This window comes from Myotis myotis, unplaced genomic scaffold, assembly GCF_014108235.1.
Source record: "Myotis myotis isolate mMyoMyo1 unplaced genomic scaffold, mMyoMyo1.p scaffold_m19_p_17, whole genome shotgun sequence".
In the NCBI taxonomy this organism is placed as follows: Eukaryota; Metazoa; Chordata; class Mammalia; order Chiroptera; family Vespertilionidae; genus Myotis; species Myotis myotis.
Genome location: NW_023416321.1, coordinates 36,756,986 through 36,783,865, shown reverse-complemented (window position 1 = coordinate 36,783,865; position 26,880 = coordinate 36,756,986). Strand labels below are relative to the sequence as shown.

At 38.9% G+C, this 26,880-nt stretch overlaps 1 protein-coding gene across 10 annotated transcripts in view; it reads right to left on the bottom strand.

The window, feature by feature from the left end:
- The window catches only part of RABEP1 (rabaptin, RAB GTPase binding effector protein 1), a 109,126-nt gene that overhangs the window by 40,750 nt on the left and 41,496 nt on the right, over window positions 1–26,880 (bottom strand). For 7 of the 10 annotated variants that reach the window (XM_036341165.1, XM_036341161.1, XM_036341162.1 and 4 more), the window contains 6 exons: window positions 26,515–26,595; window positions 25,005–25,208; window positions 13,337–13,497; window positions 9,448–9,567; window positions 4,272–4,407; window positions 892–1,070 (listed from right to left, as the gene is read on the bottom strand). In XM_036341165.1, the coding sequence (XP_036197058.1) occupies window positions 892–1,070; window positions 4,272–4,407; window positions 9,448–9,567; window positions 13,337–13,497; window positions 25,005–25,208; window positions 26,515–26,595 (881 nt within the window). The remainder of the gene's footprint in view (window positions 1–891; window positions 1,071–4,271; window positions 4,408–9,447; window positions 9,568–13,336; window positions 13,498–25,004; window positions 25,209–26,514; window positions 26,596–26,880) is intronic. The other 3 variants (XM_036341164.1, XM_036341170.1, XM_036341169.1) reach the window with 1 other exon arrangement.

Sequence of the window (26,880 nt, the reverse complement as noted above, 5' to 3'; positions counted from 1 at the left end):
AAATAATTGTACATATACACAACTAGCTGCAACAGTTTAAAATGACACACACAAAAGGAAACTATTTAGATGCCTACTATAAGAAGGATTAAATCAATTACAGTATATCTATGCTACCAGCTAATGAGAGACAGATCTCTGATGTGAAAATATATATGAGATAATGCTTCTGAGAAAAGTAAGTTATAAAATAAGTATTTATACTGTGATATCGGCTCTAGGAAACAAAGTTCTAAACATACACTAACAAATACACGACAGGGTCTGGAAGACTATCTTCCAAGCTGATTACTCCTGATTTAAAAGTGGCTACTTCTGGGAAGGGAGGTGTGGGAGAGAAGTCAAGAGACATCGTTTTTACTTTATCACTTTATAGTTGTAATTTTACTTTGCACTTAAAAACAAAATATTTTTAACATGAGGACTTGTATAATTTTTAAATCATAAGAAGCAAACAGGATCTTGGGTATGCAGCACTCTAGACACCTGCCTTTACATATCACTCAGCCTCTCCATCCCACCCTGTCACCTTCTAAGAAGGCTTTTAGAGCAATTTCATGCAAGACCTGGCCTGGATTAACATACTTCAAAAGCACTAGGGAAACTGGACAGAACTATAGAGAAATAATTTCTCAGAAATATGCACAGTTGCATACTGCAGTCTGTGTAGCAGATCATTTCTAAACATGTTTTTCCTCCAGGTAAGGCCATTTCTAAAGTTAAAAAACAAAATTCCTCAAATGCACCTATGTTTTTTGAAATGGCATACATCACTTTATTTCAGGATTAAGTCAGTCTCTAATATACATAAAATAATGAAGTAACATGTATGTGAATGAGTGAGGATGCATTATCAACAAAGCAAGCAAGTCACATAAAAATGCTACTCACCTGATCTTTCTTTTTCAGTTCTTCAACTTGTCGGAGCTGTTCTGAAGTTAGCACAATCTCCATTCTCTGCATGTCCCTCATCAGCAAACGCTGAGATTCCAGAAACTGGTCATTGGCCTTCTGCCACGTATGTTTTAACTGATTGTGTTGTTGTCGCTCTTGCTCCAAAAGATGGCAAACTGTAAGAATCCCCCAATCAAAAACCCTGAATTTCAATGGTAGGCAAGAACAGTATTTCCCAAATTTCTTTGACAAAAAAATCTTTGTCACAGTGCCACTCACAAAGCAAGTGTTCTAGGGCAGCGGTTGCCAACCTTTCGGACCTCATGGACCACCAGTGATCCTTTGTGGACCACTAGTTGGCGACCACTGTTCTAGGGAATACACTTGGAGAAGCGTTGCTCTAAAGGTCAAAGGTTTAGTAACCACTCTTAAATCTGTTACCCAGGAATCCTTCTTGAGCCCATTTAGTTTTGACCTCTCAGGCTAAGTCAAATAATCTTTGTAAATGCTTGTGTTGTTGATACACATCAGTTCAACCTAAGCAAGAAACCTAAGAGACAACTCATATTTCTGACTTTTCCTGCCTGAGAAGCCTACTAATGGAACAGAAGCCTACTAACGCTGCCTCCTGTGTAATATGACATAGCCATTTTCTGCCTTAGATCAACCATCGTAACTTAGACAACTACAACAACAGTCCCTTTGTTATTCTTCGTGCCATTAGTCTTATACCCTCTCTATTCTATCCTCCACCCTGCTATTAAATTGAACTTTCTAAAATGCAAAATTAATATGATCACTCACAAGTTTAAAACCCTTCGGCGAAGCCAGGTACAAAGGCCATACATTGTATAATCCTACTTATATAGAAATCCAGAATAGGCAAATGTATAGACAGAAAGTAGGTTAGTGGTTGCCAGGGGCTGGGAGGGAGGAGAGAATAGGGGATGTCTGGCAATGGATATAGAATTTTTGGGTGAACAAAATAAATGTTCTGAAATTAGAACTGTACACTTTAAAAGAGTAAACTTCATGGCATGCAAACTACATCTCGATAAAGTTGTTATTTAAGAAAAAAGATTTTAAACCCTTCAGAGGCTCCTTTCTACCCACAGGATAAAATCCAAAATCTCTTTGGCGTGGCCCACGCCTACCTGTCCTCTTTCACATTTTGCATGCTACACCTCTTCTGCTGAACCACACTTCTTTTACTTCCTTATCTTGCTGTAGTTGTACCACATGCAAATGACCTCAAATATTATGTTCATCATTGACAAATAACTACTTTTCTTGCAAAACTCCACTTAAGAACAACTTCTTTGGCCCTAGCTAATTTGGCTCAGTGGATGGAGCATCAGCCTGCGGACTAAAGGGTCCCAGGTTGATTCCAGTCAAGGGCACATGCCTGGGTTGTGGGCTCGATCCCCAGTAGGGTGTGTGCAGGAGGCAGCCAATCAGTGATTTTCATCATTGATGTTTCTATTTCTCCCTCTCCCTTCCTCGCTGAAATCAATAAAAATAAAAAAAATTTTAAAGGAAGAACAACTTCTTTAAAGAAGCCTACTTATGGCACTGCTGCCTCCTAACATACCTCCAATCCTAGCACCTCTGATATGCAATTGCACTAACTTGGTTGTACTGTATATCTAATTCCACCAATTTAGGCTGTTGCTACCAATTTAGGCTGCTGCTTAAACTTTCTCATCTTTTCATTCAAATACTATTTTTTGGTAGATTTCAGTATGGAAATTTACTCTATCCACATACTCATCTTAGTGAAACTTCTCAGATACGTTTCCAGATATATTAGGAAAGTTTGTCAGTCTTATACTATTTCTGGAAGGGTTGGAGCACATAGTTTAAATAGTAATTCCTTTTTTTTTTTTTTTAACATCCTTTTAGAATTTGGATGTCTTTTTCACTGCAGCAGCACATTTGAAAAATGTTTCCTGAAAGCCAAAGACTTGCTCAAACTTTGGGTTATTTTCATAACATTTTATGAAGTAATTCTGTACACTTATATAATTTCAGCTTTCCACTATTTAGGGAAAAAATACTAACTCATATGCAAACCTAAATTATTTACGGAAGAGTATATGTTTCACAGCATTTGATATACTTAAAAGTATTCACTGTAGGACTCTATCAATATAGTCCTAAACCTGCATATTAAAATGTGTTACTAGCATAACCTGCAACGAATGTAAGATTTCAATAGAGCGCATATAGTTGAATGAGGGAAAAAAATTAGATCTTTACTTTCACTAACCTCTAACTGAAATTTATCATTTCTTCCAATTATGAAATGTAGGCAACCAACCACAGTAAATATAATAATACCTATGACTTGGTCACCAACAGAAGCCACAAATATCTTAATATGTATATAACATTTATGCTCATCACTACTTCAAAATGATAAGTTGTTAGATCTGCTGCTAGACCTTGTTATTTAATGCATTATTGCAATAGCACATTTATTGCTATACCACATTTAGTTGGTTTCTTTTGTAATCCTATGTATTTTATGGATTAAAAACATTATTCTGAAAGGGCTTCACAAAATTTCCAAGAGTCCATGACTCAAAAAAGTTAAGGACCCCAGGTGTACAGGACTCAGAAGAATTAAAGACAGAAGTATATTTCTAGTTAAATGAGGAAAAGATGATCCTTCTTCCTCTGTCCTGGGAAAATAGTCAATTTCTACATCTCTTCTCTGCTACCAAACTAGTGAAATCAAAATTGTCCCTTATAAATAGGGATGTTACTAAAGAACACCAGAATACATTATTTATATACATCACTTTTGCTAATCCATCTCTATCAAAATGGATCAAGGGCAAAAACAGTTTAAGCAGAAGTTCCCAGCCCTGTTATCTTTCAGCCAAGAGCTCATGCGCTGTAACATTATCACTGGGTCCTGTAAGAAAGAGAAGCCACTAATGATCTAAGTATCTTTAGTAGACCTCAAATCTCCAGATTTTCATAGGAATATTCAAACCAACTGCAAAAGCTTAAATTAAATCACTAATATATTGGAATAGTATTTTAAGATTTGTTATTGTTTTGTTCATCAATATCACAGTTCTCTTAGAAACTAAGATAAAAAAAATACATAGGATATGCCCTAACAGGTTTGGCTCAGTGGACAGAGCGTCGACCTGTGGACTGAAGGGTCCCAGGTTCGATTCCGGTCAAGGACATGTACCTTGGTTGCGGGCACATCCCCAGTAGGGGGTGTGCAGGAGGCAGCTGATCGATGTTTCTCTCTTATCGATGTTTCTAACTCTCTATCCCTCTCCCTTCCTCTCTGCAAAAAATCAATAAAATATATTTTTAAAAATTTTTTTTAAAAAACACATAGGATATATATTTACCTTCATGCAATTCTTTTCGCAGTTTCTCAGCATCTTCCTGTAGAACGGATTTCTGAGTATTTAAAACAGCTACGTACATCTCTAGGTCAGTCCTACAAGATTTCTCAGCCTCCAGATAATGATTCAGTTCTTTAACCTGAAAGAAGATACATTCTATTAAACTACCCTTATATAGAAAATTGGGAAAATAACTAATAGCCTACAATCAAACCACAAGAGTAAATATACAATTGAGATTACACATAAGTTTTGTATTTTCTTTTCAAAAAGGTAGTTCCAATTTGTATTCCCAGAGCAACAAATACATATGTTCATTTTATCTTATACTCACTAGCATCAGGCTGTTTTTATTTTAGACAGTAGTTACTTTCTAAAGTTAGAAATAGTACCATACCCTTATAAGTTTGCTTTTCTTTGATTTCTAATGAGATAATTACAAATGCATTAATTTATAAAAAGGAGACATTTTCACAGGCACATATATTCATAGAAGGAAAAAAAAGGAAGTGATGAGGGGGAAAATAACTGGTCTTATACCATAACAAACACAAACATGAAGGCAAATGCAGAATACTTTTTAAAATCAAAACTTTTTTAAAAAAACTGCTTTACTTCTGTTAGTAATCAACTATATTGTTCAAATGTTAACAATTTAGTCTAAATCTGAAATAGTTATAACCAAAATAAAATGCAATCTTGCCATAGAAAGTGATTATAGAATCACCTGTTTCACCCTTAGAGACCGTCCATTCATTAGCCTTTAGTTAACTTCCACGTGGCATTACAAATCGTTTTTCTAACCATTATGTCTAATTTAATTTTCAAGGTCATTATCATGCCTTTCATCTTCACACTTCTTCAAACATGAAATAGCTGACTGATCTGTTTTCAGTTATCTTTACTCCTAGATATTCATTCAATACAGTAATACTGGTCACAGACTTAAGATAATTATTTAAAGCTGCCATTTGATGCTTCACTGGAGGTTGTCAGCCAATCAGAAAGATACTAACGAAGCATGACAAAGTGCTGGCTGTTGTGAGGCACTTTCCTGTTACCTGGAGAGAATAATTGTTCAGTTGATCGTAAAAGAGTCAATGCAGCAGCTACAAAATAGTAGTATATACCACTAACTCTACCAGTTATTACTTCTTAGAACAAATATTTGACTCAATTAACATTAAATTTCTAACATTCAAAGGCTATTGAGCAGCACTCTGGGAAAATAGTGGCAATGGTGGAACAGTACATGAATTTCCTTGAATTCCACATGTCCTAACAGAGTTAACTAAAATTAGAAAACCAGCTCTAGCTGGTGTGGCTGGGTTGGGCATCATTTGCCAGTTGGATTTCCAGTCAAGTAGGTAGGGGGGTGTGCAAGAGGCAGCCAATCCATCTTTCCCACTCACATCGATGTTTCTTGCTCTCTCCCTCTCCCTTCTTCTCTCTCTAAAAATCAATTTTAAAAAATCTTTACAAAAATAAAATAACAGCCCTGACGGTGTGGCTCAGTCAACTGATGATTTTCTCTCCTTTCCTCTCCCTGAAATCAATAAAAATATATTTTTTTAAAAACTAACAAAACCAAAAGCACATGGATATCTAAAAGAAAACAAAACCAAGTGATACACAGAAGGTGGGGACAAACCACTGAAAGCTACCTATATGGACTTACGTGGTACCATCATCTATGCAAGAGAAAGTAACAAAAAGCAATAAGAACCCCCTAACAGTCAACTGGGGCTCCAACTTGGCACAGCAGCTAGAACTGGGAAAAGTTCCACACACTCAAACAGGGAGTGAACACAACACATTTTTTTTTTAAGAGACAGAGGGAAGAAGATAGATAGAAACATCGATGAAAAACATCATCAATCGGCTGCCTCCTGCACGCCCCTCACTGGGGACTGAGCTCGAAACCTGGGCATGTGACATGACTGGGAATTGAACCAGTGACTTTTGGTTCCTGGATCAACACTCAACTGGTGAGCCACACTGGCCAGGCTGAACACAACAAATCTGTAATGTAATCTGGCTAGGATAAAATGGTATCCCATTTTCACTAACATGTCCCTGATTTCTAGTGAAGTTCAATATTTTTTCACATTCTTTGACTATTGTGATTTCCTCTTTTGTGAACTGCTTGCTCATATTCTTATTTCTCTACTGGGCCATTTGTCACTTGTGGGCTAGGCAATTTTTATTAAGTTTGGATACTATTTTGTCAGGTATTTGAGGTACAGATAACTTCTAACTCTATAGCTCTTCAACTTTGGGTGTGACATTTTTTAAAAAGAAGTTTTATATTCTAAGGTATGCAAATTTGTCAATCATTTCTTTCACAGACAATATTTTTGTCTTATTTAAGAAATGTTTTTGTCCCTCAAGTAACATTCTCTTTATTTAACATAGGAACGTTTTAAAGATTTACTTTTCACTCTTATGGCTTTTAATTCATTAAAGTTATTTGTAAAGTGTGAGGTAGAAAGTTTATTTCACTTAATTCCATATTTATAACTAATTATTTTAAAAGCCTATTTGTTAACAACCCTTTCTTTTCCCAGTGATTTGTAATGCCACATGTCATATATCAAATTTTCATATATGAGTCTATTTCTGGGTTCTCTAGTCTGTTTCACTGGTCTTGTTTTTCCCTAAATCAATAACAAACTATCTTAATTACAGTAGCTTTACTATGTGTTAATATCTGGTAGGTAGGGCAAGTCTCCTCACCTTGCCTTCTTAGAATTTTGCTGGATATATTTCTGATCCTTTGCTTGTCTGTATGAATTCTAGAATCTACTCACCAAGTTTCTTATTGGATTTTTTAGTGGAATTCTGAATTTATAGATTATTTTTCAGATATACTGTCTGCTTGTTTTGGTTGTCACAAGGTAGTTTTATTTACTTGCAGTAAGTAAAGGAGACAGGAGATTCACATTCAAAGCTCTGTCTCCCTGAATAAGAAGCCTTAGCCATTCCTTATATACACACTGTTTGGTTAATTATACATTGGTTTCTTCTTTGCAGTTGGTTACATTTTTCATTGAGCTCCTGTTAAGCTCATCCTGTTTACAACTGCATCTGCAAAATATTCCATGACAACCCAAGGCTCCTAAGTATATGCCTGCTTTACATTACATTAACTTTTCATTAAGGAACACACATGTATTCAGATCTTCATTTTTAATATAGGGTGGGGCAAAAGTACATTTACAACTGTGTGTACAAAGAAAGTTTATTCTTGTACTAGAGACCCGGTGCATGAAAATTCATGCACTGGAGGCGGGGGTGGGGGGGGCGATCCCTCAGCCAGGCCTGCCCCCTCTCACAGTCCAGGAGCCCTCAGGGGCAAGAGGCGACCTGGTGATCAGGGGAAGACGATGCCCCCATCACACCTCTGCTGCTGCCACTGCTGGCAGCGCAAGCCTCAGCTGGCCCTGGTTACCTGAGCCTCGGGTGGCCCTGGGAGGCTGGGCAGCCGACATCTGAGGCTTAACTGCGCCTTGGGCCCACCCTGGGCGGCTGGGAGGCTGAGAGCAGCTCTGGCCGCACCACATGCCTGCCATCCCCAGCGGGGCTGAAAGGACTGGTGGACTCCAGCAGGGCTGAGAGGACTGGGTGCCGCCTCTTGTGGTACAGGCACTGCCATCTTTGTGATGGTGTGATGGTCAATTTGCATTATTCTGTCTTTATTAGATAGGATTATTATTATTTATTAATTATTGTATTACTAGAGGCCTGTTGCACGAAGAGATTCATGCAATAGATCTTCCTTTCCCCTGGCTGCTGGCACTGGTTTTCCTCTGGCACCCAGCACCCAGGCCTTTGCTCTATCGCTGCTCTGGCCCCTGGGCTGTCAGGCTTCGCTCCACTGCTTGGAGCCTACATATGCAAATTAACCTCCATCTTTATTAATTTGCATATTCTCCTGGATTGGCTGGTTAGCATAGCGAAGGTAGTCAATTTACATGTTTGTCTATTATTAGGTAAGATTTTCCGTACAACCAACTATAAACCTACTTTTGCTCCACCCTATACATTCCATAAAGATCTTGCCCATTTTTGTTTAGATGTATTCTAGGTAAATTATATACAATAGTTCCCCATATCTGTGAGGGTACATTCCAAGACCCCTAGTGGATGCCTGAAACCAAGGATAGTACTTAACCATATACATAGTATATTTTTTCCTATACATACATACATATACTTTGTAGCTTCTCTTTGGCATATCTAAATTGTTAGCATCACTACTGTTGTTTTTTGGGGCCATTATTAATTAACACATTGTTTGCGGGTAGTTTTTATCGCGTGCTAACAGGTGGCGCGGGCCATTTTTGCTAATTTTTTGCGCAAATGGCAACGTTCAGTAAAATTATGATAACTTTAGTTTATGTATTTATACGTTACCCGCATTCTACCGCTAGTCTATAAAAAACGTATTAATAGGTGTCCCGCGCTCTACTACACTGGTAAAACGTATAAATACGTTTCCCGCATACAATGTGTTAAAATAAGGGTTACTTGAACTTAAGCACTGTTATACTGCAGTGTGATACTGAAAACTGAGACAACTACTAAGTGACTAACAGGCAGGTAACTGACACAGCATGGATATGCTGGACAAAGGGACCATTCACATCCTGGGCATGATAGAGTGGGAAGATGTGTGATTTCATCACCTCAAAACAACACACAATTTCATCACCACAGAACAGCATTGACCTATGAATCAGGAGGTCACAGTTTAATTCCTGGTCAGGATACATGGCCAGGTTTCGGGCTCGATTCCCAGGGTGGGGCGTACAGGAGGCAGCCGATCAATGATTCTCTTTCATCATTGGTGTGTTTTTTTTCCTCTCTCCCTTCCTCTCTGAAATCAATAAAATATATATATTTTTTAAAAAGAAACTGAATGAGATCAGGTCTCATTCTGATAAGAAAATAAACACTAACTTTGTAACAAAGCAGCATCAACATCACTATTGTGATTATTTATAATACTACGAAGACAAAATCATCTCCTGACATTTTTTTACATTTTAAAGAAAGTGAGATTCTCAAGATAAATAGTCTAAATTACAGTTTTTACCCTCTTAGTGATTCTAACTTTGCCCTTGGAATTAGAGTAGCATCTTGGGTTATAAGTAAATGAATAACAATGTTTCACAACCTTTGAGGCTTCCAGCTCTTTAACCTTGTCTTCAGCCTCTGTCAGTTTATCTTTCAAAGCTGCAATTTCCTTCTCCATGGGCATCACAACAGACCGAAGTTTTTCAGCATCTTCTTGGGCCTATGGTTAAAAAGAATTAAATACTTCAACTTATTGACTAATTGCTTTTCTAAGAAATGACCCACCCACTTGTTAAAATTAGTATAATAAATAAGTCTTGAAGCACTCACAAAAATGAACCATATCTAACTTTAAATGTTGTATTACTTTAAATGTCAAGTCATAATCATAGTTTTGCATGTATTCCATCTAGAATTTGGAAGAAAATGAATTCACCATGACACTTTTGACTTTTTAATTAATTAATTAAGTTGGAAAATATTCTATGTATAAAAGGAAATACACACATTTTTTTATAATTCTGGTTACTAAATTAATGAAACCATATTTTTTTACAAGTACTGAAAAGACTATTTTTTAAACACTAAAAATAGAACAATGTATTTTCTAAAATATTTGAAAATTATGTTGCTATAGAAAGGCTTTCATCCGGTTATTTAAACAGAGAAGTTTAAATCTTTTTACTTTTGACATTTAAATGAAACAAACCCAAAGAATGGCATCTAAAAATATTGTGCTGTTTTGCATCCTTCATTCTTAAAAACATGGATTAAAAGGAAACAAGATCCATAAACTAGTTAACTGGTGAGAAACTTACATATCTATAAATATAAAAGGCTAAGCGACCGGCCAACCAGCCAACCGGCCGGTAGCTATGACACATACTGACCACCAGGGGGCAGACACTCAATGCGGGAGCTGCCGAGCTGCGGTGATTTGGCAGCAGCAGTTTTCGGGTGACACACCCCGGAACCAGAGAAGAAGGAGCCCAATTTCTCATGATTCCTCTTGCACTCCGGGACCCCTCCATGGATTGTCAGAGAGCCGGTTTCGGCCCAATCTCCGCAGGCCAGGCCAAGGGACCCCACCTGCTGGAGGGACCCCAACTCACTCTGCAGATGCCCTTCGAGCCGCGGCATAGGCCCAGGTGCGGCCGACAGGGGAGGGACCATGGGAGGTTGGCTCCAGGGTGTGTCCGGCCCATCTCGCCCAGTCCCGCCCCACCAGCCACCACCTGGGACCGCCTGCATTAATTAGTCCCTGCACCAGAGGGACTAATTAATTTCCTTTCAATGTGCACAAATCTGTGTACCGGGACACTAGTATATATATAAACTGGAATAAAGGCACAAAGTTAGCTGTTTTCCTCATCTATACATATAAAAGGGTAATATACAAAGTGTCCCCTCAGGAGTTCGACCAGGAGACCGGGATTTCGATCGCTCGCTATGACATGCACTGACTATCAGGGGGCAGCATGGAATGAAGGAAGGCCCTGGCCAGCAGCTAACAGCCAGGGAAGGGAGGACCCAGCTGGCAGCCAGAAGCAAGGTCCTGGCCAGCAGCCGGAAGGCCTCAATTAGCCCTGATCACTGGACAGGCCTAGGGACCTTAACCATGCACGAATTTCATGCACCAAGTCTCTAGCAGTAAAAAGAAAAAGTAACCTTATTCACTAAATATCATATATGCCCAAATGTGAGTGGAGATTTTTTCCCTAGAAAACATTTCTCAGAAAAGAGAAGGATTCAATTTTTTTTCCAGTTTTTATAGTCACTTCATCATTTATCTTATTTCATACTAAGTCCTGTTTGGAAGGCACGTAAATTTAATTACTTTCAGTCAAGACTAATTGGTGATAGAGGTCAGCTAATAAAAATCAGCAGGAAAAAGCCAGGAAGCACAGAGAAGCCCAAACAAAAGGAATCCAAAGAGGACCACACCAAGACACATCATAATTAAAATGCCAAGAGCAAAAGACAAAGAAAGAATCGTAAAAGCAGCAAGAGAAAAAGAGTTAGTTACCTATAAGGAAGTATCCATATAATTGGCAGCTGATTACTCAATAGAAACTATGCAGGCCAGAAGGGAGTGGCAAGAAATATTCAAAGTGATGAAGAGCAAGAACCTAAAACCAAGATTACTTTACCCAGCAAAGCTATCATTCAGAATTGAAGGTCAGATAAAGAGCTTCACAGATAAGAAAAAGCTAAAGGAGTTTATCACCACCAAACCAGTATTATATGAAATGCTGAAAGGTATCCTTTAAGAAGAGGAAGAAGAAGAAAAAGGTAAAGATACAAATTATGAACAACAAATACACATCTATCAACAAGTGAATCTAAAAATCAAGTGAATAAATAATCTGATGAGGGGGAGAAACCAAGATGGTGGCATAGGTAAACATCTTAAATTGCTGCCTCGCACAACCACTTCAAAAATACAATTAAAAGACAAAACAGACATCATCCAGAACCACAGGAAGGCTGGCTGAGTGGAAATTCTACAACTAGAAGGAAAGGGAAAAGCACACTGAGACTCAGAGGAGGTGCGGAAGTAAAGTGCAGAGGTACAGAGGCACTGACGGGAAGGGCTGGCAACTGAGGACACGGTTGTTGCCCAGTGGTTACAACGTCAGCCTGCACACTGAAGGGTCTCAGTTTTGATTCCCGGTCAAGGATACATACTTCGGTTGTGGGTTCATTGTGAGCCCCAAATACGGTGGGGTTGGGGGGGGGGGGGAGGGTTGTATAAGAGGCAACCAATCAATGTGTCTCTCTCACACTGATGTTTGTGTCTCTGTCTCTCTCTCTCTCTCTCTCTCTCTTCCTCTCCCTTCCCCTCCACTCTCTCTAAAAAAAAAAAATCAACAGAAAAATATCCTCGGGTGAGGATTAACAAAAATAGAAAATGTAATTAAATAGTCTTTATATGGACCATGAATTAGGAACCAAAGAGTATGATTAATCTGATTGAAAAGTCAAATTCTAATTATTAGTTTATATAATATGTGATTTAAAATATATGTATGCCTATAAACTAATAATGTAAAAGTTTATATAATCAAACTGGCTAAAAGTGTTGTTTTGTTTTTTTTCAATATATAGTTTTTATTGATTTCAGAGAGGGAGGGAGTGGGGAAAAGATAGAAACATCAATGATGAGAGAGAATCATTGATTGGCTGCCTCCTGCATGCCCCCTATTGGGGACCAAGCCCACAACCCGGGCATGCGCCCTTGACCAGAATTGAACATGGACCACTCAATTCACAAGCTAATTCTCTATCCACTGAGCCAAACCAGCCAGGGCTGGCCAAAGTGTTTTAAATTTTCTCAATAAAATGTTTCACCTTGTATTTAGTTGGTTTATGTTCAGGCACTATGGTAATATGGTCAAGCATAATATACAGTACCTTTGTCACAAAGGAACTAAGGTATACTGAGGAAGAAGAAAATTAAAAATGAAATCTTTGGTTTAAACACAATCACCAAGCAACAACACTCATTCAACAAATATTTATTGAACATCTATGCTAGATACTATTGTAGGTATTTAAGATACACAAATAAACAAGACTCCTGCCCTCATGAAGCATATATTCTAGCAAGGAGAGAAAGGCATTAAACAATAAAAATAATAAATAGGTGAATGCTATGTATATTATAAAATATGCACTATGGAAAATGAAAAATTAGAATAGAATATGGGTAATCAGAGGAGGAAGGTGGATAAGTGATAATGTTAAATAGGCTGGTCAGGAAAAGCCTCATGAGGAGACATTTAGTCAAAGATTTGAAGAAGGTGAGGGAGTTTCACATACAAAAATTTGGGAAAGGGCATCAAATCATCCAGTACTATATTTAGGTTTGTATCCAAATAATTCCTCCAACAAAAAACATTAAAGTACATCTTCTATTACCATAATAATATTGAAGCATCTTGCATTTAGATTCAAATATATCTACAGATAAATACATTCCTTCATACCTTTTTCATTTCATTTTCTAAATTTTCTTCCTCTTGACCTTCAGACAACCTTCTCCTTAAATCAGCGATTTCCCTCTCTGCAGATTCTCGATACTGTGCCCACTGTGTTCGTTCCTGCTCGAGGCGAAGGTGGAACTGATGCTCATAGTCACGAACTGTTTCTACAACACACCACCAAATATTTCATGTCTAAGCATTATGAAAAAAATGTTCTGGTACACTAAAATTTAAGTAGTTACATAAAGAGCTCTTGCCTAATTTCGGGAAATCTTTTAATTCACTAAAAAAATTAACTACATTTCTAGTTATTATGTGTAAAAATTTTGCTAAGGGCTTTCATCATCTCTAATCTTCAAATAAACCTGTGTCATATTATTTTACAGATGAGGAAAGCTTAGGAAAGGTTACATACTCTGGCCAATGTTTGCTTTTCTGAGGCAGACTGAAGGAGGAGCAGTCATTTTCAGCCATGAGGCAAAATGAGGTTGAAAACCACATGTAAGGAAGAAGGAACAGAATGGAGACTAGAACACTAGGAACATTGTGGAACCACTGTAACCAGCTGTAGATTACCTACCTCTGGGTTTCTTCTTCTGTAAGTAAAATGACCTCCTATTTGTGTAAGCCACAATACTCAGCATTGTTACAGAGGCTCTGAGTAATCCCTAAGTGATAGCCACAAACTCAGAAATATGGCTAGACTTAACCAGCCTTCTTACAAAGAGCAGTAAGGCAAAAATGACACACAACTCCTAAGTCGGAAGAAGAAAAGTTATCACTATTTCACATTTATAATAAAACTAATTTCAGGAACCCAAAGATTCAGCGGCAACTTCATTTCAATATCATCTTCTCAGAAACTGCAGGAAGTGTTTAAGCACTAGTGCAACAGCAGATAGAGACTAAATTACTGCTCTTCCTTTCCAGCGGTTCTCAACCTGTGGGTTGCAACCCCTTTGGTGGTCGAACGACCCTTTCACAGGGGTTGCCTGAGACCATCCTTCATATCAGATATTTACATTACGATTCATAACGGTAGCAACATTACAGTTATAAAGTAGCAACAAAAATAATTTTATGGTTGGGTCACAACATGAGGAACTACTTAAAGGGACAGAAGGTTGAGAACCACTGCTTTAGACCAAGGGTCACAAGCTGGCAGCCCATAAAGCTTATTCTAACCCATAGGCCATTCTATTTCATAAACTACAGAAAAAATTTCACAAAAAATCCAAATTTTTCTTAAAAATGTAAAAGACGTGGCAACACTGGACTGGATGGGCAATAATTAGCTGGAATAAATGTAAATAATAAGTTTACTCTTTGCACTGGAGATCTCTCCAGTTCTACATACTCCCTGTGCCCATACAGCTTTATTCACTGGCATTAGTTGCTTTTTTTTTTTTTTTAGATTTTTTTCCGTTATTGATTAAGGTATTACAAATGCATCCTTATCCCCCCTTTGTCCCCCCCACCCCCCCACGCATGCCCTCACCCCCCAGTGTCTATATCCATTGGTTATGCTTATATGAATGCATACAAGTCCTTTGGTTGATCACTCCCCCTTAGCCCCACCCTCCCTGCCTTCCCTCTGAGGTTTGAGCATCTGATCGATGCTTCTCTGTCTCTAGATCTATTTTTGTTCATTGGTTTATGTTGTTCATTATAATCCACAAATGAGTGAGATCATGTGATATTTACCTTTCTCTGACTTATGCCACTTATCATAATGCTCTCCAACTCTATCCATGATGCTGCAAATGGAAGGAGTTCCTTCCTTTTTACAGCAGCATAGTATGCCATTATGTAGATGTGCCAAAGTTTTTTAATCCACTCATCTGCTAATGGGCACTCAGACTAATTCCAAATCTTAGCTATTGTAAATTGTGCTGCTATGAACATAGGGGTGCATATATACTGATTGGTGTTTCTGGCTTCTTGGGATATATTCCTAGAAGTGCGATCACTGGGTCAAATGGGAGTTCCATTTTTATTTTTTTGAGAAAACTCCATACTGTTCTCCACAGTGGCTGCACCAGTCTGCAATCCCACCAGCAGTGCACAAGTGTTCCTTTTTCTCCGCATCCTCTCCAGCATTTGTCATTTGTTGATTTGTTGATGATAGCCATTCTGACAGGTGTGAGATGAAACCTGATTGTCATTTTGATTTGCATCACTTGGATGATTAGTGGCTTTGAGCATGTTTTCATATGTCTCTTGGCCTTCCTTATGTCTTCTTTCAAAAAATATCTATTGAGGTCCTTTGCCCATTTTTTTATTGGGTTGTTTGTCTTCCTTTTGTTAAGTTGTATGAGTTCCCTATAAATGTTGGAGATTAAACCCTTAACAGAAATATCATTGGCAAATATGTTCTCCCATGCAGTGGGTTTTCTTGTTTTTTTGATGGTTTCTTTTGCTGTGCAGAAGCTTTTTGATGTAGTCCAATTTGTTTATTTTCCTTTTAGTTTCCATTGCTCTAGAAGTGGTATCAGTGAAGAAATTGCTTTGGCATATGTCTGAGATTTTACTGACTTTGGATTGTTCTAATATTTTTATGGTTTCCCTTCTTATGTTTAAGTCCTTTATCCATTTTGAGTTTATTTTTGTGTATGGTGTAAGTTGGTGGTCTAGTTTCATTTTTTTTGCATGTGTCTGACCAAATTTCCCAGCACCATTTATTGAAGAGACTGTCTTGACTCCATTGCATGTTCTTGACTCCTTTGTCAAATATTAATTGAGCATATTGGTTCGGGTCGATTTCTGGGTTCTCTATTCTATTCCATTGATCTATATGTCTGTTCTTGTGCCAGTACCAGGCAGTTTTGAGAACAGTGGCTTTGTAATACAGCTTGATATCTGGTATTGAGATCCCTCATACTTTGTTCTTCTTTCTCAGGATCACTACAGCTATTCGGGTGTTTTGTTTTGTTTTTATTCCAGATGAATTTTTGGACAGTTCTTTCTAGATCTGTGAAATATGCCATTGGTAATTTAATGGGGATTGCATTGAATCTATAGATTGCTTTGGGTAGTATGGACATTTTAATGATGTTGATTCTACCAATCCATGAACACAGTATGTTCTTCCATCTGTTTATGTCTTCCTCTATCTCTTTTTCAACGTCCTGTAGTTTTCTGAGTAGAGGTCTTTTACCTCTTTAGTTAAGTTTATTCCTAGGTATCTTAATTTTGGTGCGATAGTAAATAGGATTGCTTTTTTAGCCTCTCTTTCTGTAAGTTCACTACTGGTGTATAGAAATGCCATAGATTTCTTGGCGTTAATTTTGTATCCTGCTACATTGCCAAATTCATTTATTAAGTCTAATAATTTTTGAATGGAGTCTTTAGGGTTTTCTATGTACAGTATCATGTCATCTGCGAATAAGGACAGTTTTACTTATTCTTTTCCAATTTGGATGCCTTTTATTTCTTCTTCTTGTCTGATCGCAATGGTTAGTACCTCCAGTACTATACTGAACAAGAGTGGTGAGAGTGGGCATCCCTGTCTTGTTCCTGTTCTTAGGGGAAATGGTTTTAGTTTTTGCCCATTGAGTACGATGTTGGCTGTGGGTTTGTCAAATATGGCTTTTATTATGTTGAGTGTGATCCTTTTATTCCCACCTTGCTGAGTTTTTATCAAGACAGGGTGTTGGATTTTGTCAAATGCTTTTCTGCATTAATTGATACGACTATGTGATTTTTATCTCTCAATTTGTTTATGTGATGTATCACGTTTATTGATTTGCGGCTACTGTACCATCTTTACAACCCAGGGATAAAACCTTCTTGGTCATGGTGTATGATCTTTCTGATGTACTGCTGGACCCGATTTGCTAGAATTTTGTTCAGGATTTTGGCATCTATGTTCATAAGAGGTATTGGCCTGTAATTCTCTTTCACTGTGTTGTCTTTATCTGGTTTTGGTATTAGGGCAGTGATGGCGAACCTATGACACGTGTGTCAGAGGTGACACATGAACTCATTCTGGGTGACATGCATCGACAGAGACAAAAAACTGCATAATTGCCCTAGCCGGTTTGGCTCAGTGAATAGGGCGTCTGCCTGCAGTCTGAAGGGTCCCGGGTTCGATTCCGGTCAAGGGCATGTACCTTGGTTGTGGGCACATCCCCAGTAGGGGGTGTGCAGGAGGCAGCTGATTGATGTTTCTCTCTCATCGATATTTCTAACTCTCTATCCCTCTCCCTTCCTCTCTGCAAAAAAAATCAATGAAATATATTTTTTTAAAAATTGCATAATTCAAATATTTGTCTCTCACAACGGCCAGAGTTGGGCATCACTCGAGTAATATTATTGCTCACATTACTCATGATCAATAATGCAATTCTAAAACCGGATGTAAACATGTACATTGGTGTTGCGGAGCAAAGATACATAGTGAAAACATCCAAGATACACTGTTCCAATATTGGCATTAATATAAAAAGGTTAAGAATTGCACTATAAAGAGATTAATCTTTACTCATGACATTTTATTTTTACTCGAGTGACAAAATGCCCAATTCTGGAAACGGCCTCGTTATTGTCAACATGTGCCTCGGGTAAGCTTCCTGTGCGTTCGGGTGCATTCAGCAAACGGACGCACTTGATTACCATGTTTGTTAGGAGACAGGAGTGGGAGGGTTAGAAGCAAAAGATATAGTGCAACAGTGCTCGACGAGACATTCTGCGTGTCAGATAATTGATTACAGCACCATATATTTGTTGGTTATACATACTATCTTTGAATTGTTTTGCACCAGGAGTCAGTGCAACAACACTGCAAAAAGTTAATAGGTAAGAAACCTATCCACCTTTTATAAAAAACACCGTGATTTATATTTATTTATTTTTGCAGCCTTGTGATGGAGAATCAAAAAAAATAAAAAAGCAAGATTGAATGATGAAGTGGAAGTAGCAGTAGCCGACCCTTTCAAGACATGTGAACCAAGATGTACAGGATTGTCGACAGAAACAACAGATTACTGTGCATACTGTGTAATGAAACTGTAGTAAGCAGAACGTGGAATGTAAAGAGACATTTTGAAACTAATCACTGTCAGCTCTTGAAAAAAAGTATCGATGAAAGGAAGGAATACATTTCTAGGCAGCTACACCTCTATAAAAGTCAATCAAATGCCATCATTAAATTCATAATATGCTCTACAAATTTAACATCAGCAAGTTACTGTATTGCTCACTCCATAGCTCAGCATGGAAAAGCCCTCAGTGACAGAGAATTTATTAAGGAAACATTTCTAAGATGTGCACCAGCTCTATTTCACAATATGAAAAATAAAGATGATATTATTAAAAGAATTTGAGTTACCACTCAGTAGAAATACTATCAAAGACAGAATAATAGATCTTAACAAAAACATACATCAATTTAAAAAAGACTTAAATAGTTGTAAATATTTTTCGATTTCTCTTGATGAAACTACTGATGTCACATCAAATGCTCAGTTGGCCATTATTGCTAGATATTCTGATGGTCTCACAATGAGAGAAGAATTGATAAAGTTAGAATCAATGCCAATAAGTACAACAGGAAACGAAATATGTAAGGTTGTTATAAAAACATTAATGATCTCAATATGGATATCTCTAAAATTGAGCCAGTCACGACAGCTGGGGCACCAAATATGGTGGGAAAAAATGTGGGCTTTCTGAAATTATTTGTGGAAGCTATTAGACATCCACTTGTACCTTTTCATTGCATTATCCATCAGGAGGTGTTGTGTGCCAAATCGGGATTCTCAGAATTGAATGATTTAATGTCAGCTGTAACAAAAATTGTGAATTTTATAGCTTCTTGACCCCTTCACAAGCGAGAATTTTCTGCACTTTTACAGGAAGTTGATTCAACCTACAGTGGAATACTGCTGTTTAATAATGTGAGATGGCTGAGTCTAGGTAAAGTACTTGAGTGATTTGTGGAGTGCTTTGAAGAAATTACGGTATTTATTGAGAAGAAGGATCTGGCAAACTTTCCTCAGATCAATGATCATAAGTGGGTCAGCAATTGGATGTTTTTTACAGATCTCTCTGTTCATATGAATGAACTGAACTTAAAATTACAAGGTTTTGGCAAAAGTATTGATGTTACGTTTGGATACATCAAATCTTTTGAAAGTAAACTTAAAATTTTCAAGCAAGATATTGAAACTAAACTTATAAGTATTTTCCTCTGATAAAAAAGTATTTCGAGAAGGCCACTACAACGAGTGTAATGGAGTCCATACTTATGTACCAGAATATAGTAAACTCATTATTTGAACAGTTCCGAGAAAGATTCAACCAATTTAGAAGCCTAGAACAGACCATTAAAATAATTAAGTATCCGGATGTAGTTGTTTACAGTACTTTGGAATTAAAGAATTTCCAATGGATGCAAATTGACAATTTAGAGATGCAACTTGCAGATTTTTAAGGCAGCATTTGGACTCGTGTTTGTCGACTTAAGGTCGAAACTTGAAAATATGGAACGAAATCGTTTGAATAATGAAGAAGAGTGCAACTACGAACAAGAAATTTTGAGTGCTTGGAACAGAGTGCCTGACACTTTTAGTGACATAAAAAATCTAGCAATGGCTTTGCTAACAATTTTTTCATCAACATATTTTTGTGAGACTTTGTTCTCAGCATTAAGTAATATTAAAACGAACAAAAGAAACCGGCTAACAGATGAAGTTAGTGGTGCTTGCTTGGCCTTGAAGTGCACCAAGTATGAACCTGCAATCGAAGAATTAGCAGAAAAACTTCAGCACCAAAAAAGTCACTAATTTCTAGTTTTTGTATCATTTGATTATCATTGTTTTTATTATTATTTTTTCCTAAACGTACATTGTTTTTCTGTTTTTGTTTATTTTATTCATATTTTTTGGTTGACTTTTCTTTGTTAAATGGCATTTAAATATATAAAATAAATATCAAAATTATAAATCTTTTTTTTACTATGGTTGCAAATATTAAAAAAAATTATGAATATTTCTATATGTGACACGGCACCAGAGTTAAGTTAGGGTTTTTCAAAATTTTGACACGCCAAGCTCAACAGGTTTGCCATCACTGTATTAGGGTGATGCTGGCTTCATAGAATGCACTTGGAAGTGTTCCTTTCTCTTGAATATTCTGGAATAGTCTGAGGAGGATAGGTTTTAGTTCTTCCTTGAATGTTTGGTAAAACTCCTGTGAAGCCGTCTGGCCCCAGGAGTTTGTTTGCTAGAAGCTTTTTGATGACTGCTTCAATTTCTTCCATAGTTATGAGCCTATTCAGGTTTTTAGATTTGTCCTGATTGAGTTTTAGAAGGTTATATTTTTCTAGGAATATGTCCATTTCCTCCAGGTTCTCTAGTTTGTTGGAATAGAGTTGTTCATAGTATTTTTTAACAATCCTTTGTGTTTCTGTGGGGTCTGTTGTTATTTCGCCTCTTTCATTTCTGATTTTGTTTATTTGGGTCCTCTCTCTTTGCTTCTTGGTTAGCCTGGATAGAGGTTCACCAATCTTGTTTATCCTCTCAAAGAACCAGCTCTTGGTTTCATTGATCTTTTGTATTGTCTCTTTGGTCTCTATGTCATTTATTTCTGCTCTGATCTTTATTATTTCCTTCCTTCTGGATTCTGTGGGCTTTTCATATTGCTCTCTTTCTAATTCTTTAAGTTGCAAGGTTAGATAATTTATTACCAGTTTTTCTTGTTTTTGGAGGTAGGCCTGTAGAGCTATGAACTTCCCACTCAAGACTGCTTTCATTGTATCCCATAGATTGTTGTGTTTTCATTGTCATTTGTTTCCAAAATTCTTTCTATTTCTTCTTTGATCTCTTTGGTAATCCAATCATTGTTTAACAGCATGCTATTTAGCCTCCAAGTGTTTGATTTTTTTTCATTGTTTTTATTGTAGTTGATTTCTAGTTTTATGCCATTGTGATCTGAAAAGATGCTTGTTATGATTTCTATCCTCTTGAATTTGAAGAGACTTTGCCTGTGTCCTAATATGTGGTCTCTTTGAAAATGTCCCATGTGCACTGGAGAAAAATGTATACTTTGTAGCTTTGGGGTAAAATATTCTGAAGATGTCAATTAAGTCCATCTGATCTAGTGAGTCATTTAGGATTACTGTTTTCTTTGATGAGTTTTTGATTAGAGGATTTATTCAGTGGTGTCAGTGGAGTATTAACGTCCCCTACCATGACTGTATTGCTATTGATCTCTCCCTTAATATCTTCCAGAAGTTGTTTTATATATTTGGGTGCTCCTGGATTGGGTGCATATATGATTACCAAAGTTGTATCTTCTTGTTGAATTGCTCCCTTTAGTATCATATAGTGGCCTTCCTTATCTCTTGTTACGGCCTTTACTTTGAGGTCTATTTTGTCAGATGTAAGTATTGCAACCCCAACTTTTTTCTCATTTCCATTTGCCTGAAATTTTTTTTTCCATCCCTTCAACTCTCAGTCTGTGTGAATCCTTTGTTCTGAGTTGGGTCTCTTAGAGACAGCAAATATATGGTTCATGTTTTCTTATCCATTCAGCTACCCTATGTCTTTTGATTGGAGCATTTAATCCATTTATATTTAATGTTATTATTGATAAGTACTTGATGTCATTTTTATTCTTAATGTTTTTGTTTCTTCTTGCCTTTCTGTTTCTTATTTTTACAGCAGTCCCTTTAGCATTTCTTGCATTGCTGGCTTGGTGGTAATAAACTCTCTTAGCCCCTTTTTGTCTCTGAAGCTCCTGATTCCACCTTCTATTTTGAATGATAGCCTTGGTGGGTATAGTAATCTTGGGTTCAGGCCCTTGCTTTGGATCACTTTGTGTATTTCATTCCATTCCCTTCTGGCCTGGTGTGTTTCTGTTGAGAAATCAGTTGACATTCTAATAGGAGATCCCTTATAGGTAACTCTCTCTCTGGAAGCCTTTAAGATTCTTACTTTGTCGTTGGTGTTTGCCAATTTAATTATGATGTGTCTTGGTGTTGGTCTTTTGGGGTTCATCTTGTTTGGGACTCTGTGTGCTTCTTGGACTTGCGTAGTTTTTTTCTTGCCAATATCAAGGAAGTTTTCTGTCATTATTTCTTCAAACAGGTTTTCTATTCCTTGCTTCTCTTCCTCTCCTTCTAGTATCCCTATTATGCAAATGTTGTTTCGTTTTGTGTTGTCCCAGAGCTCCCTTAGGCTCTCCTCTTGCTTTTTAAATTTTCTTTCCAGTTGCTGCTGTGTTTGTGTGTTTTTTCCTACTTTGTCTTCTAATTCGCTAATGTGGTCCTCAGCCTCTTCTAGTTTACTCATTAAGCCTTCCATTGTGTTCTTTATTGCAGTTATGTCATTCTTCATTTCCTATTGGTTCCTTTTCATGTTGGTGACATTCTCATTCAGCTCCTTATAATTCTCATTGAGTTGTGTGTATTTGTCATTGAGTTGTATTTGTCATCCAGCTGTTTGAGCATCCTTATAACCATTACTCTGAATTCTTTCTCTGATATGTTACTAGCCTCAATTTCATTTAACCCTCTTTCTAGAGATTCCTTTTTCATTCCTTTAGGGATTGCTTTTTTGTCTTCCCATGTTTTGTTGTAATGTTTTAATTGTAAATCCGTTTTCTTTGCTACCCAGGTTCTTTTGGGGATGGTGCTACTGGTGTGATCTCTCAGGTCTCCTGGGCTTGGTAATCTAGCATAGCTCCCTACTTGAGCTATTTGGGTTTTCTTAATGTAGGCTTGCAAGCTGGAAAGGCCCAAGTGTGGTGTCTATAAGTCAGCAACCGTGGGAGGGGGGGTGTCTCAATTTTTGCTGTCTTGAGCCCTTGGTTGAAATTGTGCATGCCCAGCGGGGATTCACAGTGGTACCCAGTAACCATCTGTTGGGGTGGTGGGGCTTAGGAGGCCTGTGTTCTGGAAAGGCGTGAATGTGGTGTCCAGAGTTCTGCAGTTTTGGGGTGGGCCAACTCAGCTTTTGTTGCCTCCGTGGTTGGATACACACACCCCCCGTGGCAGCTCATAGGGGCATTTGCCAGCAGGGTGTACTGACACACTCTGAAGGGCCCTGGCACTGAAGCCACGGGATTGCGGTGTCTGTGGGAAGGTATCCCAGAAGAGGGAATTCAGCATTTCTACAGGCCAGCAGTGCGCCCGTTTGTATAAGTGCATGCCTAGCAGGGGCTCACAGCAGCGCCCAAGGGCTGCCTGTGGAGGGGTGGGCTTGGGAGGCCTGTATGCTGGAAAAGCGTGTGCCTGTAGTGCACAGAGTTCTGCAGCTGTGGGGTGGGAAGACTCAGTTTTTGCTACTGCACCTGTGGTAGATAGGTGCATGTTCCCAGTGGCGGCTCACAGGGGCACCCGTGGTGCCTTTGCCAATGCAGCGGCGCACTGAAGCACTCTGAAAGGCCCTGGCACTGAAGCCGCATAATCAAGGTGTCTGTGGGCAGGTGTCCAGGATGAGTGAATTCAGAATTTCTACTGCCAGGGGAGTGCATCCCTGTTTGTCCAAGATCACACCCAGCCGGGGCTCACAGCAGCTTCCCAGAGTGCCCTATGGATAGATGGGCTCAGGGTGCCTGCTCCTTGGAAATGCGGGGCTGTGGCAGTGCCTTTGCCAGAGCAAAGCTCTGACGCACTCTGAGGGGCCCTGGCACTAGGTTGCGCAGCTGGGTTGTCTGTGGGCGGTTATTCAGAAAGAGGAAATTCAGAATTTCTACTGTGGGGCAGCATGCCCATGTCTGTACAAAATCACACCCAGTGGGGGTACACAATAGCCCCCAAAAGCTGCCTATGGAGTGGTGTGCCCTGGAAGTCTTTGCACTGGAAACGCACGAATGTTGGGAATGCACGAATGTGGCGTCCGGAGGTCTGCCGCTGGGGAGGGAGGAAGTTGCACTTACTGCTGTGGGAGAGGTGCACCTTTGGAGGTGGAGGTCCCAGGGTCCACGGGTCTGCGGGGTGGGGCAGCAGGGTTTTGGCTGGAGTGACTGCCAGGTTGCGGGCAGTGTGCAAGGCCTGTCTGGGTGGTGGTGCTGTTGAGTTCCTAGAAGAGGCCACTCTCCCCTTCAAGATGGCATGGGCTCCATATGGGGAGTGCCCGTAGTGGTGGTAGTCTCTTCCTATCCAAGAGAGCCTGGTCTGCCAGCCCCTGCTGCTCCTGCCAGATTTAAATGTCCCTCACTCACTCTCGCACATACACCACACACATCCACACACTCTCCTTTCATCCCCTTACTCACATCCTCTCCCTCACCTCTGTCCTGCCAGCCACCATCTTTTTCTCTCTCGCTTCTTGCCTGACTCTTATGCTGGTATGGCTCAGTTTGTTGAAGTATCATCTCATGCACCGAAGAGTCACAGGTTTGATTTCCAGTTAGGGCACATACCCAAGTTGCAGGTTCAATCACCAGTCAGGGCATGTACGGAATCAATGTTTCTCCCTCACATCGATGTTTCTCTCTCTGTCTCTCCCTTCCTCTCTATAATCAACTTATCTTTGGGTAAAATAATATATATGTACATAGATCATAGAGCCATATGCATATCATTGGCTTTTCTTTCATTTTGAAAATAACAGTACATCTTGAAGATAGTAAATCATATAACTACAAATGAAACTCTGAAAATGTTCTCAATCATCAGAATCAGGTATCTTAGAAAATCATAAAACAGATCAACCATTGTCTTTACCTTTCATAACAGCCTGAAGTGAAGCAACTTCTTCTCTCCACTGTCTTTTTACTTCATCTATAGCTTCTTGTTTGGTATTCTCAGAGACTGTGGCAATGGCCTTGATATTCTCCATCTCTGCTTGGGCTTCCCACAGCTGTGTTCGAAGGTGTCCCAAATCATCTTGTGCAGCTTGTAATACTGCATTTTGTCTCTTCAAATCCTCTGGAAGAAAAGTAAAACACTTCCATTATGGAGGGGCTCACTTTTACCAGACTGGCACTGCAATGAAGAAACAAAGCATTTAAATTTATAATGTTAACATTGTAATGAATAAGTTAAGCATTAAATTGAAAAATGAAATTGAAAGTTAGAAAATAAAATCATTTTATAAACATTTAAAGTATGCTGGATATCAAAAATCAATTATTAACTATGTAACCAGATAAAGATTCAGGCCATAGTTTTAGAGCTAAATGATCTTACTTCATCTCTATGGCCTCCATTCCACACCTTACAAACTCCCACCTCAGAAGGTTGTTTTAATGATAAAACAATTTATTGAAAATGCTTACTAGTACAGTACCTTGAACAAGTAGACATTCAAGAAATGGTTCATAAAAGAAAGCATGGCAGTTACTAGATCCAAGTTTTTAAAGTTATAATTTATTTATCAGCACTCCCTTACCATCTATTTATTTAAAACCCTAATATGCAAATAGACGGAATGGCAGAACAACCAAACAACCACCAAGGGGCGCACACGGAACATGGCGGGCATCGGCTGCAGGCGGCAGAGTGTGGAACATGGCAGGTGGCAGCTGTGGTGGGGTGGTGGAGGAGAGCGGGGGCGCCCGACCAAGGCAGGGCGCTGGTCGCTGTCATTGGGGCAAGCTTGTGGTGGTTACTGAAAATTCTTTGCTCCTGTGCGCTGCAGTCCCGCCTGGCACTCGCACCTGCTGCTGGCGCTGGCCCCACTCACACCCGCTGCCAGCCCCAATCGTTTGGCACCAGTCCCAATCACTCTGCACCATCAGTGGGTAAAAGCGGCGACTGCTGGCCCCAATCACCCCTGAGGGATTCTCCACCTCCCCCTGCTCCTGAGGGGCGACCTGGGCAGCAGCTGCCACTTGCACCCACTGCCAGCACAAGCCCTGCTTGCACTCGCTGATGGCGCTGGCCCCAATCATTCCACACCATCACTGGGTGCGAGAGAGGCTGGTGCCATCAGTGTGTGGGAGCAGCAGGAGCAGGGCTGCCGACAAACAGGGGACCAGGGCCACGGCGGGAGGGACTGGGTGGGGGTGCGGAGATGGGCCAAGACCCGCCCCTGTGCCCACCGCATCCTCGTAGCCCACAGTTCAAGGTGCATGAATTTGTGCACTGGGCCCCTCGTCTCTTAAAATTAAGTTGATCTGATGTGCCTACTACATGATTTAAGCCTAGGTAAGACATGTTTGGCTAAACTGTCTTCCAAAAAGGAGGAACCTACCAACAGTATATAGGGTGTTTCTTTCTCCCATACACTTACCAATAACCACTATTTTCCATTTTCTAAAATTCTTGCCAACATCATAGGTAGAATATGGTAATAGTTTTAATGTATATTTCCCTATTGAGAGAAAGAGAGGTTGAGTATCTTTTCATACAATTACTAATGACAGTATTTCCTCTTTGGTGATATCCTTTACTGTGTTTCTAATAAATTATTTCTCTTCTAATTTCAAAGAGAATTTTATATATACTGGATATTAACTCTATCTTCTCTTACAAAACTTTCCCCAGCCAACTTCTTTTTCTTATCTATTGACATCTAAAAGTTATGAGACATTTATGCAAAAAAAGTTCATCTTTTTAAAACCATCAATTTCCTTTACAGAGCACACTAAGCCAAATA